A 17,537-nucleotide genomic window follows, 5' to 3' on the forward strand; every position below is an offset into this window, starting at 1 on the left:
CAGAAGCGGCCACCTTCCCAGAGCCCTTCACCTTGCGTCGCACGCCAAGTGCTCCTGCAGGACGGGCCTGGCCGCCTGGCGCCGGGCCACGGAGCTATTTTAGTAGGTAGCGCGGCTCCAGCGCGGGCTGCGCGCCTCCTTCATGTAAAATGGATTTCCCTTCCTGGCCGCAGGCCAGGGGCGCCGCGTTCGCTGGGTGAGAAGGGAGCTTCTCTGCTGAGAAACTGGTGGACCGACACACTCTAATTTTTTGGCTTCTGACCAAACAAGCTAGATGGATGCCAAAATTCAACAAAATAACACATTATTGTGTGATAGGAGCCGTGCTCAGAGGGAGGAGGAGCTCAGAGGAACTTCATACTGGCTCCCTCTCCCCCCTTTTCACCGCCCCCCCCCCACCTTTTTTTTTTTTTTAAAAAAAAAGCATTGTCTCTTTGGGGAGTTTTCTTTGGGAAAAGGGAGGAAAAGGCAAAATGCAACCGAGAGAGTAAGATATAATTTGCACATACACCCGAAGGAAGCAACGGAAAGAACACAGAGGAGTTTAAAATTACTTTTATGAGTTTTCCCAGGCATACCCCACTGGTCTCTGACTGGACTTTATTTCCATTTTATTTAACCCTGTGGGCTCCGTCTGCGTCTGTGAGCTGGGTGCTGGGCTGCTTAATGTTGACACGAGAATTAACGTGAGATTCAAATACTTCAAGGAGGCTTTTATTTACAATTCAGAATTCTGGCAGCTTATGAGGAACAGGAAAGTGTGCGTGCTTTAGTTTGCCTTTGCCCCTGACAGCTGACTTTGGAGTCTGCTCTAAGTTACTTGTGTGACATTAGCAAGTCAGATAGGCTCTCTGTGCCTCAGTTTCCACATATGTGCAGTGGAGCATTAAAGAAGGTAAGTTCCCTTTGGGCTCTAAAGACACTCCAAGTTGAATTTGAATGAACAAATAGAATGAATATAGGACACAACTCCAGTGTTTGTGTGGAAATTTGTCCATCAAAAGGGAAAAAAGGTAATATCTCTAGTTCAAGCCACCATCATCCTTACTCCAACTCCTTCATAGTTCTGAGTGTTTCCCCTTCTTTTATTCCTGTGCCTTCTTGGCAGACTGCTGTTTAAAGAGTTAATTTTAACACTCTTCTGCTTAAAAACCCATGGACTTAGAATAAAATCCACACTTGTTGCCATGGCTTACAGATACTGCACAGTCTCTCTCGCTCTCCAAGCTCACTTCATACCACTGACTCCCTGGATGCCTTACTGGCTCCTTTGATTTTTGGAACCTGCCAACTCTTTTGCTACTTGTTGACTGCTTAGAATGCATTTTCCCCTGCCCTGCCTGTGGCTGCCCTTCCTAATAAGCTGCCAAAATCCTCACCCTTCAGCTTCCAGTTCAAATGATATCTCTGTAGAGGAGCATCCTATCTAAAATTGGCCTTCGTATTTATACTCACACTAGAAGTCCATTGCAGGAATATTCCTGCAAGAATAGGGCTTCCTCAGTCCAATCTCGCCTCCAAGCCCCGCAGCCCAGAGTCCCACACAGGGGTCCCGGCTGGGGGTGGGGTTTAGGCAGCACATGGGGCTGGATGGCAGCTCTCGCTGGCCCTACCTGCCTGCAGTATGCAAATTAGATGCCATCTTTGTTGGCAGTTAATTTGCATATCGCACTGATTAGCCAATGGGAGGCATAGCGAAGGTACGGTCAATTACCCTGTTTGTCTGTTATTAGATAGGATAGTACTTTTACCAATCTGAAATGATCTTAATTTATTTGATTACTCATTTTATACCTGTTTTCAGTCCCACAATGACAGGAATTGTGGGACTCTGTTTTATACTTTTTGTACTGTACTAAGCTAATTGGGAATGAAATGTTTTATTTTCCTTAAACTTTACTGAAGAATCCTCTGTTTTATTATGTATACTCAGAAAACTTCTATCTAATAATAGGGTAATTTGCAAATTGGTAGGGATGTCGTCACGTAGCAACATATCAGGCTGTATGCGCAGCAGGTGTGGGCAGGGACTTGTAGCGTCGGGGATGGGGGTGGAGAGGCGGGGCCTGGCGGAGGGTGGCCTATACTCCCCACATGGCGGTGGCTGTGAATGCTCCCGATGGCCGCTGCCGCTTGCCCAGGGCCGGCCCGGGGCTCTGGCCAGCCACTGATGGGGCCCGTGGCTCAGGCAATGAGGGCCAGGCAAGGCTCAGGCAAGCCGCAGTGGGTGCGATGGCCAAGGCTCAGGCAGCCTCATGGCCAGCAGTGGCAGCAGCTGAGGTGTGATGGGGGCATCGCCTTCCCCTGATCGGCCAGTCGCCTCCCACAGAGGGAGGCCGGACTGCGGGCCTAAGCCATCAGTAGGACATCCCCTGAGGGCTCCTGGACTGTGAGAAGGGGCAGGCCAGGCTGAGGGACTCCCCCCCCCAAGTGCATGAATTTCATGCACTGGGCCTCTAGTTTATTATAAAATGCCTTGTTAGACTAATGCCTTTGGTTTTCCGTTGACAGTGGGTACAGCACATTGTTTCGGGGAGGACAAAGCTATAGATCTTTAGTCTGCCTGTATTTGTATCTTGGCTCCACCATTGACTAGCTGTGTGAACTGAAGCAGGTGACTTAACCACTCTACACCTCAGTTTCCTCGTCTGTAAAGTAGGATTCAGAATAGTTTCTGCATTGTAAATTATTGTAAACATTAAATGTAATATCAGATGTTAACTATACTATTGTTACTGTTGCTTCTGCTAATTAGTAACAGTGGTAGCTCAGGGATGGCAGAGGGAGTAGAGCTGTGGTAAGAAACAGTCGTCTCCATTAAACAGTCCAGTCAGTGGAAGAGACATAGATGTAAATTACTTATTGTAAGTGAATTACCTACAATTCAGTCTGCCAAGAGCTCTAACAATATGTAAGCGGAGCATTGGAGAACACAGAAAGGGAGCAACTACCTCTCAGCAGACAGCAAAGGTGCCTTAGGGAAAGTAGCATTGGAGCCAGATTAAGTTGCCTTTTAGGTAAAACATGTTCCTTAGAGATAATAATAAAGTAGCAGCAGCTAATACTTATGTAGTTCTTTTACTAATACACAGGACTCTGAGTTTTTATATTATCTCATTTAATCCTCTCAGCACCTCAGAGCAGCGGTACTATTACCATCACCCTCATTTTCCAGAGAAGTGAACTGAGCCAAAGAGAGGTTAAGTGGCATGCCCAAGGTCACAGAACTACTAAATGTCCATCCTGGCATCTCACACAGTGCTGCTGTTTGAACATGAGTGCTACCCCTACACTGTCACTTTGGCATTCCAGAGCTACTTCACTTTTGCTCTTGTAATACACGGGAGCCCTGAAAGAGCCATTTCACCCCGTTAGCCCTTGTTACCTTACTGGTAAAATGTCAGCTGTAATAGTATCCACCTACCTTATAGGGTGATTATGAGAATTAAATGAGATCATTCAGGTAAAGTGTTTAGCATATGTTTGGCATATGGTAAGCATTTAACAAATGTTCACCATAACTACTATTATTATTTAGCCAAACTGAAACGAAATCCGGGATCCCTTGTGGCCCACCTGAGCCCCTCTTCTCAAGGTGGCCTCCATCCGGGGGGTACCCACCTCCAAAGACAGCCAGTTCCCAGGGGTTGCAAGGTTGCAGTGACATGCTACCCAGGTTGCTAGCATCGCCCCTCAGCTGCCGCTCCAACTGCCATAGCTGCCTCCGTAATTAAAAAATTACTCTTCCCGTTTTATATTTCAACTCAGAAATTGATGCATGTGTGAAGCAGTTTGTTTTCCTGGGGAAGTGTAAGGAGCTGCGTGGCGGTATGGAGACGTGCTCCGTTTAGACTCAATATTGCCACCCACTCCCTCAGCAGTGTCAGAGAACAGTCTCCGAAAGATCTGTTCCTTCCTGGCACAGACGGGGCACCGCAACCTGGCCTGTCCTCGGCAGCTTTGCTTATCTCCAGGATGGGTTTCTGTGAGTCTGTGCCCTCTCTTTCTGTCATGGTCACAAGGCAGCCTTGCCAGGAAGAGACGAAGCAGCTTCACTTACTTAGTTTTCCCAGTGGAGGTGGGCTCTGTGTTCCCAGAGGTGGTGGCCCTGATGTGTCTAGTTGTTGAACTGAAACAGAGTGAGCTTATCCCTGAAATTTTCTTACGGGACCATCTTTAGATTTCAGAGAAGGAAGAACGCCGTCCCAAAAGCACTGAGAGTTACAACATATAAATAGCCCTGCTGAGCTGAACAAAAGTGTCTATTGTATGGTGTACTGCAAAGTAAGATATATACTGGGAACTAAGAATGAGAAATTAGAGGTTTCTTTTCTTTTTTTAATTTTAACTTGAAACGCTTGTTCTTCCCATATGAATTGTGCACTGGCTCTTGGGTCTTCAACAGGATAACTTGGTAATGTGGGTCCAAATCCTTGGCCTACCCCTTGGCAACTGTTTGATTTTAGGAAATGATTTACCTCTGTGCTGCTGCTGTTGTTATTTAGGTGAATTTTATGATTAAGCTCTTAGGGCATTTATGATGGATAGAAATCTGTTCTTCTAAGTTCTTAATCAATTGGTCATGGCTCCTGAAAATTTTCTTCTTTCATAGTTAGGGCTAGTTATAGTCATTATTATACTACTAACGGTTGCTATCAGGTCATTTCTAGTATTTGGTGCCTGAGCTGGTCTGATTTGCATGTCTGATTCCATTCAGAGGCAAATTATTTAACTGAGGTGTAGAAACTCGTTCCTAGTCTATAAAGTAAAGATTGTAATAGCTACATGTTAGGCTCATAACAGGCACATTGTGAAGATGACATGATATATGTAAAAATGGCCAATTTGGTGCCTTTAAAAATTTGGGGTCATGGCTGGTCAGGCACTCAGGCTAGTAAGGAGCCAGATGATTATCTGTGATCAACTCAAAGCCTGAGAGTCAGAAGGTGTATACAAGGAGGTGGGTGGCCTTTGGCACCGGGAGAAAGTAGGTCAAGGGTGGGCAAGAAGAGGCAGACTCACTGGTTCGATTCCTGGTCGGCACAAAAACAAAAACAGAACAAAACAAGAAGAGGCAGGTTCGGAAGCCAAGGCAGACCAGGCCAGAGGTACTGAAAAAGAGTTGTGTGGGTTTGGGCCTGGTCTTCAGGCCACGGCTCTGGGGCCTCTGCTTTTTTCTCCTCCCTGCTTGAGTAGCACCTGACTTCAGAGCCTAGAGTACAGGGTAGAGAGGAGATTCTAAAAATCAGTTCAAAGGTGGGTCATAGGTTGCTTTCCCAGTTTTCAAATAAATACATCTAAGTCAGTGAGTTCACTACTGTTTTGTTATATAAAATCAATTTGCCTACATTAAAAAAGACTCCCGTGACTTCTTTCATATAAGGAGAGCTGGCCATCAGGAGTCTAGAAATGTTGAGTAGCGAATCATAGGCACTCATTAAATACTTGTTGATGGGTTGATTGAGTTTGGATCATATCTGTAGTTGGGGGAACTCTCATTCACATTTATGGTTTTAGGATATGGGAATATGTGACATATTGCTATTTATGGTGATAATGCAATTGAATTTTAATAATATTAATAGCATTTATCACATGCTGCTGCATGTCAGGCAGGTGATGTTCTAAGCTTCTTTGTCAATTATCTTATTTAATTTTCACAATATCCTTCTGTTTTACTGACCAGGAAATTGGCACCAGTCAGGTGACTCTGGTGGCCACCATCTTAATTACTCCATGACACTGTCTCCACTCAGTGTCATCTTCATGGTACTTTGGACTAAGTAATTCTCACCCCAGCACCATGAGTTTGGTGAATTCTTTCATCTGTCAGATATTTTTTCTGTGCGACCAGCATTGGGCTAGCCATGGATTGGGCTGGGCATGGATTGGAGACATGGTGGTTTTCCTGAATAGGGCTGCTGCCAGAACTGAGATGCCAGGTTCTAAGTTCATGGCCTCCAGTCTTGTGCTTATATTAGTAAAACAGACACAGACACATATCTTATCCCATTTTTATGGTTACATCACAACAATGATTGACATGTAATCAGACGAGTAGCGTGATAGCTAATCTCTCTCAGGATTTTAGCATTTACACATCTTGTGATATAACTGATTGAGTTTGAATTGGGGCATTCGCTGAAACAAACAATAAAAACATTTTCTGATCTTTAGACAAAGTTTGGAATCAGAATATGTGTGGAATCTGGACCCAGGAGTATGAGTTGGATAATATGCTTAAAATGTCAACTAGATTGGTCACCCTAGTACCAAGGATTTTAGTTGCAGGTCTTAGACTTGGATTTCTTGCAAGAGTAACTCCTTTTCTTGCCTTCCCAGTTGAGGCTTTATATCATTTTTGGTATTGAGCACCAAACTCTCCTGGAAGTTTTTTAATTGAGGTTTTTTAGTTATAATGGTCTGGTACTATAAAAAGCAAACTTTATGCAAGATTTTTTCAAGACCAGACATGGGTTTTGACACCACGATAAATTAAAGATAAATAAATAAGGAAACATGGCAGTGAGAATGATGGAAGTGGTTTAGTGGTTTGTTTTTGGTTTTTTTTCAACTAGCAAAGTTAGGCCTACTTTTAAATTTCAGGCATGTTTTCTTAGTATTTCAGCTCAGTGTTACAATGCTTAGCTACATTAATCTGTTACTGGGTAACTCCAGGAAGAATGTTAGGCCAAACCATTAGGAGATTGGCAGTCCCCCCCCCGCCCCACCTCCTTGAGCATTATTGAAATTTGACAACATTCTCATAGCCTTTGCTTTCATTTAAGGGTTTGGCTATCAAAAATATGGATAAGTGAAAGAAACCAAGAGAAACTAATGACCAAATGAATAGTAGTATTTAAAGTTGCAAGTTGCTATGATACAGACTTCACCGTGACCTGGTTGGATAAGGACTAAATAGGATTTGCTTTCCAGAGAATCTGGGTGCCTGTTTTACCAATTCTGTTTGTCTCCAGCCTGCCCTGTTGGCCACCTCCTTTTCCCAGCACCACTTATTTCAGTTCTGAGAAACAGCTTCCTCCCATTACATGCACCAATTCAATTAGGCAGGAGATAGTGCTGAAGGTTTTTTATTCCATCAGCTTCTGGTGTGTAGACAGTAGCTCTGTTTTGCAAAACTTCATGAGAGTGTTGTGATGTACATCTTTCTGGATTCTGATCCCTTCTCAGTGTTATGACTGTTCAATCAATCAATCAATTTTTCACCCTTCTCTCCCCTCCTGTTTCTCCCCACTGCCTCTCCCCTTCCCTCCCTCCCTCTCTTCCATCACACAAAACGGGAAGGGGGGAGAAGGGGGGCGGGCGGGGAGAGGGGATTGCACTGATCAAAACTAAAATCTGTCTTGGTTCACAACTATTGGTAAATGTTTAGGCAGCCATTGATTTTCTTTTAGATGCTAGGTAATGATAACACTTTCTGAGTACCTGTGTTTGGAATTTAGTTTGTCCCCTGCAGGGACCTGTTTCCTTTCCTGAACTGTGTCTTAAAATTTACAAAAGAGGACTGGACAAGCTTTGAAGCCTATTAAAAATAACCCAACAAAAAACTTCCTTTTCTTTCTTGAGTCTACAGAAGTTTGTCTAATTTTAGGCCACCATGTGGAACTGAGCCTTTATTGAGGTTTGAAATGTCAAAATAAGGATGGATTTGTGCACGTGGTCACTTTTGACTTCATTTACCGAAGTGCTGAAGCACCAAGTGGGAGGTAGTTTTGGAAGTATTTCTGATCTAAAGAGGAAATTCCATAAATCATCCATGACAGTGTCTCATTTGGTTTTCCAAGGAAGCTTAGGACCTTTTCATCATGCATCCTAGCCTTTGTGTACTGAGCCCTCACTTGGGATTTCAAAATTTGAGCATTTCTGTTTCCTTCTTGAAAATTTTCATACTAAGATTCTTAAAATCTTCCGTTAAATATTTTTTTAGATTAGCCTAGTATAGAGTTCAAAACTGGAAAGCACTGCCAGAATCCTCTGATATGGGGCGGGGGGAAAACAGGGGTGTTATCATTGAATGTGCCTTCAAAACTTCCCAAAGTTGGCAGGTGCCTATGTGTTTGTTTTGGACCAATTTACATCATGTGCTTACAAAAATGTTAATATCTGCTGTTCAGAATAGTTGAGTATGAAATTGAGTAGCAAAGCATAAGAAAAGAAACTTTTCTGTGATTTCCAGTATTTCTCTTTTGATCACTGAGTGCTACGAGAAGGGTCTTTTTTATTTCCAAGTTGTCCAGTTATGGAAGTCTCTTGAAGTTACATCAACTGATAACTGGATCTTACTGTCTGATGTTCTGTCTCCTACATGATCCCCTCCACTCCCAATCCAAAGAAAGATAGAGGTAGCTTCTGAGTTAGGTGTAACGAAAATAAGTGGATCTTAATATATAGTCAGTTAATAATTCTCCATTGACAAAATGCATAGTAGAAGCTTTTCAGTGTTCTACAAATGTCTTCTCTATTAATGTGGTAAAAAAAAAGATGATGAAGGATCATAATCTATAATCAAAGATGATACACTGATATGGTATTGTTCTGGACAAGCTGCAAACCTGCTGTATCCCAGAATTCTGGTGGTTCATGCATTTATTTCATAACCTGCCTATTTTTCCCTTTGAAAATTTCCTCATTAATATTTTTATTGCCTTTCATGGAAATACCAAAAGGCAAACATCATACGCTAATAGGGCTGATAATTCTAGTACAGATTCTTAAAAGTATGTCTTCTTATGCTTACATTTTTATTCAGGGCTTTGTCTACATACATCTAAAGTCAACTTAACTTTTGACCCAATTAACTGATTGGACTGATGAATTCAATTAAAATTGGGGAAGTGCTTGTGCAGAAAGGAACAGCATTAGTATAATGTGATAGTTACGATGAACAAGATGGATTTGATTTGATAATTAATTAATCTGATAATTTGATTAACAAGATAATTTAGTGTCAGCCAGGGACCTGGGTTCAAATCCATATTAGCTAAGTGACCTTGCCTTAAACATTTTAAGTGTCATTTCCCTCCCATCTAGTAAATGACATAATAACATGTACCTCATAAGGGTGATGTGAGAATTGGTGAAATCAGTCATGTCAAGTGCTGACCACAATACTTTGCACAGAGTCACTGGTGGACAATAGTACCTTTCATTATGTTTCAGGATTTTGAAATACGTGTCCTCCGAAAGACACCATGTCTCATGATTGCTGTCAGATTTATTTCTGAATGCACAGAAAATCACTTCACTTTCTGAGGATTTCAGTAGCATAAGCATCACATCATCTCTGAATTTTCTCCACCCTTTTGCCATTGAGGCATTCCACCCCCCTTTATTCACATCAACTTTAGGTCAGAATAAGAGTTCCTGTATTTTAAAAAATAACATTTAATAATTTCGACACAAGCCAACCTTATTTCATTTTCATGGAAACCCACCCTGTAAAGTAGTCAAGGTAGAGATTAGGTCATAGAAAGCGTTCACAGCTGGAGGGAAATGTGGTGGCCTGGGCTCCACCCCAACATGTGGTCGGTGAGGAAGCACCATGTTCCTCTGCTGTGGGGAGTAAGTGGCAGAGCTGGCAAAGCAGGTCTGAGTTCAGGGCCCTTTCCACCACACCGTGTGGATTGCCCTATTCCTGGCCCCTTATGGACAGGTTGCACATAGCTTTTAATTTCTAGGGCTTTCAAAACTGTTTCATGAGTCTATGTGGTTTAAATGCAGGACCATACAGAGCTCCTTTTGGTTTTAAAGATACCTATGTTCAACGTGGACCTCATACCAAGTTCCTATAAATTTCTTTTTTAACTCTTGGCTCTTTTTTCTGTAGCCCCTTTAGAAGTCAGTGCCATAGATCACTGCTTCTTTCCATCACCACTTCTTGTCCCATAAGTGTCCCTGACAGTAGCTGCCAGATTTAAAATAACAATAGCTAGGAATGTACACAGAAATGGTTTCGGCATTTCAAATGTTTTCAATACAGACTTTTCTTCCCTATTCTATGTTATGGAATGTTAATTTTGTTCAACTGAGATTCCTTTATCAAAAACTGTTCTTCTGCAGTCACTAATACATTCCCTTGTTAGTTAATATTATCTTAGCCACATAAGTAAATGACCAAGTTGTGCAATTTGTATGTGAAATTCAACCAAAGAGGCCATGTTTCATCTAAACCTAAATTTTCTGAAATCTTTTGTATTTTAAGGTCAAGTCAGCAATTCACTCCCCAAAACAATACTGTTCTCCTGACCTTTGTTGTATACCCTGTTCTCTACATTTGCCTTTTTCTTATTTTTTGTTCTATTGTGTCACGAAGTTAAGAAATTTTAAAATACAACTTACTGCCCTATTCATATTACCTGTATTTAAACACTTCATCTTTGCGTTAGAGTTACGAATTGTTTTATCCTTTGACAGCTTTAGCCTATTCAAAGGTGACGCTTACTCTCTGTAAATGTTCTGTAACTTGCCATCCTCTGAAAGACGCAGTGAAAATTTTACATTTAATTAACTGTGTTTTCTAGAACCCCAAGAAATACCTCTTTTACACATTGCTACTTTTTATAATGTTATTTCAGGGAGTAGAAATTCAATTTTAGTTTTTATTAACCTAGTTATGTTGTCAGAAAAAATTCATGGATAAATACAGCAGAGTAAAATACTATAACAGTTTTTTAAAAAAATATTTTTTAATTAATTTCAGAGAGGAAGGGAGAAGAGAGAGATAGACACATCAATGATGAGAGAGAATCATTGATCAACTGCCTACTGAACACCCCCCACTGGGGATCGAGCCCAAAACCCGACATGTGCCGTTGACCAGAATTGAACCTGGGACCCTTCAGTCCACAGGCCAGCGCTCTATTCACTGAGCCAAATCAGCTAGGCCTATGTCTAACAATTTTTAATGAGCCTGATGTTTCTTATACAGTAACTGAATATTTCCGTAAGAGAGACTTGATCTTTTTGGATAGATTTTGGTTTATTTGTCCATATGTGGATTCCAGTTCTGCTATTGTTATTGGAAAGTGTATTTTAAACTCTATACTTCATACTTTTATAAGTTTTTAGTTTTATAAAGAAAATTAAAAGTAAGTTTGCTTTCAGGGGGTGTTTGTTTTTCATTTATGTATTGGTATTGTAGGTGGGTTTTAAGTGAAATTTAGTGGTATCCTTTGATAAAATTATAGATGTAGCGTGCTATTGAAAATCTAGGGTTGGTAATCAATACCTCCACTTGATTTGGAAAAGAAACCTATAGAAACTTCATAGGGAATTTTAGCAGGGCAAAAAACTTGTGTCCCCACGGTGGTGCTCAGTATTAGTAAATTCCTAGGATATGTCTGTGGAGCCCTTACTCAAGTGAAAGGATTCTTTATTTGAACCAGTTAAAAGTTACTTTAAGATAAATTTGTAAAATATCTTGAATTGAGAATATTCTTGCCTTTGGTTTTATTCATGTTCTTAAAGGCACATTTTAGTGCATTTCTTAGAGTAGAGCAAATTTTATAGGTGATTTTACTGGCCAGTGGTATTTTATTTCAAAGAGTTCATCCTAATATATAGGAGACTGCAGTCTCTTTGTTTGTTTGTTTTATCAGCATGCTTTATTTTTTTTTAAGGGAACTTGTACGCGGAATGCATATGTGCTGTCCAAACTAGTTAATGGGCTTACAACTGGAGGGTGTAAATTCTAGTATCTGTATTTTCCAGCTTGCAGCACTGTTGTCTGAAGCCTGAAATAGCTGATGTTAATCTTCAGCTTGTTTTGTTGCTTTCCAAAAATTAAGTTGAAGTAGAATAAAATGTGATGTAAATCAATTTCTCTGCATAATAATAATAGTAATAGTAAAATATAACATGATATTTTCTTTATGTCACACTGTTTAAAAACTTTAAAGGAGTGTGTGTGTGTATGTGAGTGTATGTGAGTGTGAGTGTGTTTATTGAATAAGGGGAAACAGTAAATTGCTGGTTTTAAATCAAATTGATGAATTTTGAAGTTACACTTCAATGATATTTCTACCTTAAATTCATTTTGGTGATTTGGAATTCAAGGAAGAGATAAGTATCTGGACCCTGTATTTATAATATCCCAGAAGAATTTCATTGCTTGTTGGCTAGAAACTCAGATCTCCCACAGAGTTGTGGATGGCACAGTTTGGCATGCGCATTTACTTACTCTAGTTCCCTACGGTCTAATACTTGTAGTTCAGAAGTATCTAAAGCAAGCATGTCAAACTCAAAGGCTAACACGGGCCAAATAAACAAAGTTTAAGTTTATGTGGACCCCCAAAAAACAAAAGCTTCATTTTTCATAGAAACGTAGGTTTATTTCGATAGACATGTTGAAAACAGAGGGCTGAAATAAATGAGTAATCATTAATGTAAAACAATAGAACATTTTAATAAAAATATTTTTTCTTGAACATTAACTTACCAGACACTGAATAACTGCACAAATTAATAAGAGTAACACAAATAAACCTATTTTTCTTGTTCTTCAAAAGCGAAATATTTCCTGTTGTGCACACCAAATAAGTCAGTCCAAGAATGACATGGCAGTCAGCTGCTAAAATATTCGCTGCTAGCATTAGTGGAGAGAAATGGTGCGCCTGCGTGTAAGGTGTGTAAGGGAAATGAATGCAGCACGATTATAGTAATCAGTCATTAGCGAACGTTGTAGTTCGGTCTTAATAATTATGTATAACAAGATATTGTAAAAATTAAGTTACAAAATTTTTATTAAAATGTTTCTTACATACCATTATATTGGCTGGCCCGCATAAATATTCGTTGTGGGCTACATGCGGCCCGTGGGCAGCGAGTTTCACATGCTTGCCCTAAAGAATGGTTCTCTTAATATTGCATGGTTTAGCTAAGAAATGTTCCCATTATTCTGTTTGCTGTGGCCCTAGATTTGTGTAGGAACAGCAGACTTAGACTATTCTCACTTTAAGTAGAATTAATAGGCAAAGTGGGGCAAGGCAAAGTGAATGAAGAAGCTACAAGCAATTCATTAACCCATTTTAAGGCATTTTCAGGCAACTTGTTAAGCTTCAAAGGTCAAACTGACCAACATTTAATTCATCATGGAAAAAACTCTGGTAGAAGAAAAAGTTAGCCAGTTTGACCTTTAATGCTTAACAAGTTGTCTTAAAATGTTTTTATTCAATCTTGATACTTTGCTAACATGATTCCTTTTCTAATCTATGTAGATGTGACTTTTAAATCCTACTTGGTTTTATGAAAGGGCTTGATGTTATGGACTTTGGTGCAGGTAACACCTTCTTGATCATCATGCTCTGATGTGCATACTCTCACAGTCACAGGGAAATTGCTCCTGCAAAGACAGTTTAGTGCCGATGTCCCAAAGTCTCAAACTGGGAAGTCACAAGAGAGTCAGTGGCTTATGCTGTTTTGAATATTTTCTGGCTTGTAACTGAGAATGGGATGGTAGTGGGAGGGGGAGCTTACTCTTTTTTATTTCTTTTCACTCTCTGAATTGCAGTAGTGGTCCCCTGGCAGGCAGCGTCTACAAGCGGCCGGAAGGCAGTGCTGCATGGTGGGACGATGTTGGCACAGCACTTCCCAGGCATGCTAGCACCTAGTGCACAAGCAGAGAACTTTGCTTCTGCCAACTGTGACTTCAGAACCCAGGTCTGTTCCTGAACCTGGATGCCCAGCTGTCAGTGTGTTGCCATATGTCACCAGCACATGGCACCCTAATTAAAATTTCAAATTGCATGCATTTGTGTTTGCTGGCTGGCTTGCTTAAAAGGCAGAGACCTCACCACCCCAGCTTGCCCCCTCCTCCTTCATCACTCCGAGGTATTATATTTGCCATTCTTAGGCAGGGCTAGGAGAACGGCCTTTCCCACCAAAAAGCCACCACTGTCATTCTCTCACTTCCCATTTTGAAGTAAGAATAGTCCCTATTTTAAGGGAGAAGGAGGAGTGTGAGAAAATGTGACTGCTGCCCTTGACTAGAATTCTAAAGACCAGAACTGTGGTCTGCTTTACCAGTGGTTTGTGCAGATTATTCTTCAATTTATACCTCTTTTCACACGTGAAAAAAAAGTGAATATTACTATCCATTGAACATAGTATAAAAGTTTTTTAAATTGAAGCTTGTTTATTATAAGTATTTATACTTTAGGATTAGACAGTGTGAAGTGGTGTTGATAAGTACATGCATTTCTTTTGTGCTGTCCTTTCTTTTTGCGTATATATAGCTCTTTGTATGTTTACATTTGAAATTTTAAAAAAGGATTCCATGAAGCCCTCCTGGAAAACAATAACAACAAAATTCTATAGAAGTAGGCCCTTCTGTTCAAAGTAGGAAAGACATACTCTGATTGCAGATGTCATCTATTAATAGTTGCTACTTGTTTATATTTTTAAAATGCTAAGGAAAATGGAAATGGCTTTACCTTTGTCACCTCATTTAATTTTCACATTACCCCTAATATATACTAGCATCCTCATTTCAGAGGTGAGTGTACATGGCTTACTTAGGAAGTTTTTCTAAGGTAATACAACCCATGTGTAATGGAAATGAGATTTGAACCCAGATTTTTTAGGAAGAAAATGCAAGTAGTTTTTTTTTTCTTTAACTTTTCTGGTTCATTCTAATGCTAGCTTCCTAGGTATAGGGTATAGCTCTAAGTGTGTACTTGTTTTGCATAGTCTTGGAAGTTTTGTTGATATGTTCAAAGGTTGAGCTAGAATCATGTAATTCATTTTATATTGCCCCTGGTTGCCATTTGCAGTGGTGACAAGCCTGGGGTATTTTCAGCTAGAGCCAGATTGGTATTATATTGTCTCATGGTGAAATATGCCTCTGGTTTCTTTGAAATCTCTGATGAACTCCAACATTGAGCTTTGCGAAGACATTATTGTCCAATATGTCACTGCTCAGGCTTACATGGCTGAGCAAATATGTGTCATAGGATTCATGTCATTTATTTACACATTGGACACTTATCTACAGAAACAGGAGTACATGTGGTTTTCTTTCCCACCACCTAGGAGTATGGTGACTTGCTAAGGAGCAAGTTGGTAGTGTGGACTCTGGAACCCAGTTGCTAGTTCAAATCCCAGCTTTTCCTTTTATTGGCATTATAATCTTGTGCAAGCCACTGGACCTCTCTGTGCCTCAATTTCCTCATCTGTATAAGAGAGATAATAATATGAGTTAATCCACGTAAAACACTTTAAGGATGTTGCCCCTGGAACATTGGAGGTACTCAATAAATGTTGGGTAAAATTAATGATCACATCTAACACTTTACACAGAAAAATAAGTTATTTTTCAGGAAGATTAATTGATCCATTCTGCAGAAAATTCTAATATTAAAACATTGACCTTTTTAAAGCATCTCACCCTTTGATTTGACCTGCCAATCCACAATTGTTGATGAAGCTTCTGCTAAGAAATGGTGTGTGGAATCTCCAAACTAAAAAAAAAAAATATTATCACATCCCTTAAAAAGATAGCAGTCATGTTGGGTAGACAAGACATATCCACTTACTTATGTTTCAACAAGTGTTCTAGTGTATTTACACATTTAGCACAATGAATTGTGATAACCACATAATTAAATGTAGACTCATCCCCAAATAATGACAGAAAGGATGAAGGAAAGACAAACAAACAAAAAGCCCAGAAATTTTAATAATGTAATGCTAATAGTAATATTTCTAATGATGATAATAACAGTAGTATAAGCCAGCTATTCACACTTAAGTAGCTTCTCTATGGTTCTAGATAAGTTATTTGCATACTTAGTTAGCAAAGATATGAAAGTCTATCATATATAATATTTTTAGCCACAAACTATTCATTTCTTCTACAGCTCCCATGTATTCCACTGGGTTGCTGAAACACAGAAAAGTGTGAAATAGAAAACAACTACTCCCTCTACATTTTATTTAAAAATAGAAAATTCTGATGAGAATCTGCAACACAGGCCAAGATATGTATTGAGATTTCACATATTTTCTTAGATTTGGCTTTAAAAAACAACAACACCCAATTATATGAAAATGCATCCTGGTAGCTTAAAGAATCAATATCCTTTACTACCTCTATGGAAAATGTAATGATTGTTGATAATTTTGCAAGATTCATTGTACTCATTTGAATCAGCACATCCTCTCACCTGTAGCATCACTGTCCTGAGATAAAACTGGCTAATGACCCATTAACTGAACTATTTCCTTACTTTCATTGAGCTTTAAAATGTAATGCTCTTTTTGGTGTTCAAAGAGATATATTTTTTTGAGCCTTTGTGTTTATTATGTATCATTAAGGAAATTATAAAGAACTGATGAAAGCTCAAGACAAACTCTTAAAACAGAGTTTGTTATGTCAAATTCCTGTCTCCTTTGAGCTAAAAAAAAAAAAAAGAAAATAAAAAGAATGAAGGCCATTAGGAAGATAGCAGGTAGTTAAAGCCTCTTTAATGCAACATCAATTGTGGAGAAAATATTAGGTACAATTACATAAGGCTTGCATGAGGGGGAGCACCTTGAGAAGCATAATTTAATTAGAATGAATTTATGAGAGAGAGAGAGAGAGAGAGAGAGAGAGAGAGAGAGAGAGGTCCTGTGCCATTAAACAAAGGGAAGGCAGTCATGTTGTGCTCTCCTTTCACAAGAGCATTTTAATGAGTTATTTCAGGTAAAAGATCTGTAGCAGGTTGGGATAGAAATGTTGCTCAAAACAAAAACTGCCAAGTGGCTCCAGGGGCAATTTCTGGATTAGGAGCATTCATTAAATTACCTAAATATTGGTATTTTTAAATGATGATTTTAGCCAATGATCATAGGTAAGATAATATTTTTTTTTCTTTAATAAAAGTCAGGTGCCAATGCATTCGTTAGTTTGTCAGTAAATATTGAGCAGTAGCTCTGTCCTCTCTTGACGCTGTCTTGGACGCGTGTTGGATCACATCTGACTTAGCATGGCAAACACATCGATCATCCTGATAGTCCAGAAGGATGGGTGCCAAGGGTGACTTTAGATTCAGATTTTGCTTTTATCACTTATTTCCTATTTTGGGTTAGAAGGAATTAAGGTGTTTTCTTCCTATAATGTAACTGTGGTCATAAACTTTATCTGGATTCTTCTACATAAAATCCAAGTAGGTGAAAGGGAAGGAAAACAATGTGGTGAAACTGGGAGAAGGAGGGTGCAATAAGGTCATGGCCGTAACCTGGGTCAAGCTATGTTCTCTGGGAAATCTTTTTTATATGAGATTCGTATGGAAGGGTTTAAAAATATTGATAACAGAACACTTTGCTGTTTAAGGATTTATTTGTGCTTGTTTCTAAGAAGGTTTTTTTTTTGGGGGGGGATTTATTGCAAATAATTCTGTTAATTTCTTCCCAGGTATTCTGACATGCCAGGTGGTTATAGAAGGATGATACATGACAGGTCTATGGAGAGGCCACAAATTATTACATAGTAATATAAGTATTTGTGGTATCTATGACTAACTTTTAAAATGGCAAAT

General features: G+C 39.6%; 1 protein-coding gene across 4 annotated transcripts in view; it reads left to right on the forward strand.

The window, feature by feature from the left end:
* LOC102755954 (nuclear factor 1 A-type-like) overlaps window positions 1-17,537 on the forward strand; it is a 144,752-nt gene that overhangs the window by 103,124 nt on the left and 24,091 nt on the right. For 2 of the 4 annotated variants that reach the window (XM_015566979.1, XM_015566977.1), the window contains exon 4: window positions 628-1,024. The exons of the other annotated variants lie outside the window; for them this stretch is intronic. In XM_015566979.1, the coding sequence (XP_015422465.1) occupies window positions 628-773 (146 nt within the window). In that variant the 3' untranslated portion in view covers window positions 774-1,024. Of the gene's footprint in view, window positions 1-627; window positions 1,025-17,537 lie in introns of those variants that run through there. 4 annotated transcript variants of the gene reach the window in all.

This window comes from Myotis davidii, unplaced genomic scaffold (genome assembly GCF_000327345.1).
Source record: "Myotis davidii unplaced genomic scaffold, ASM32734v1 scaffold79, whole genome shotgun sequence".
Lineage (NCBI taxonomy): Eukaryota > Metazoa > Chordata > Mammalia > Chiroptera > Vespertilionidae > Myotis > Myotis davidii.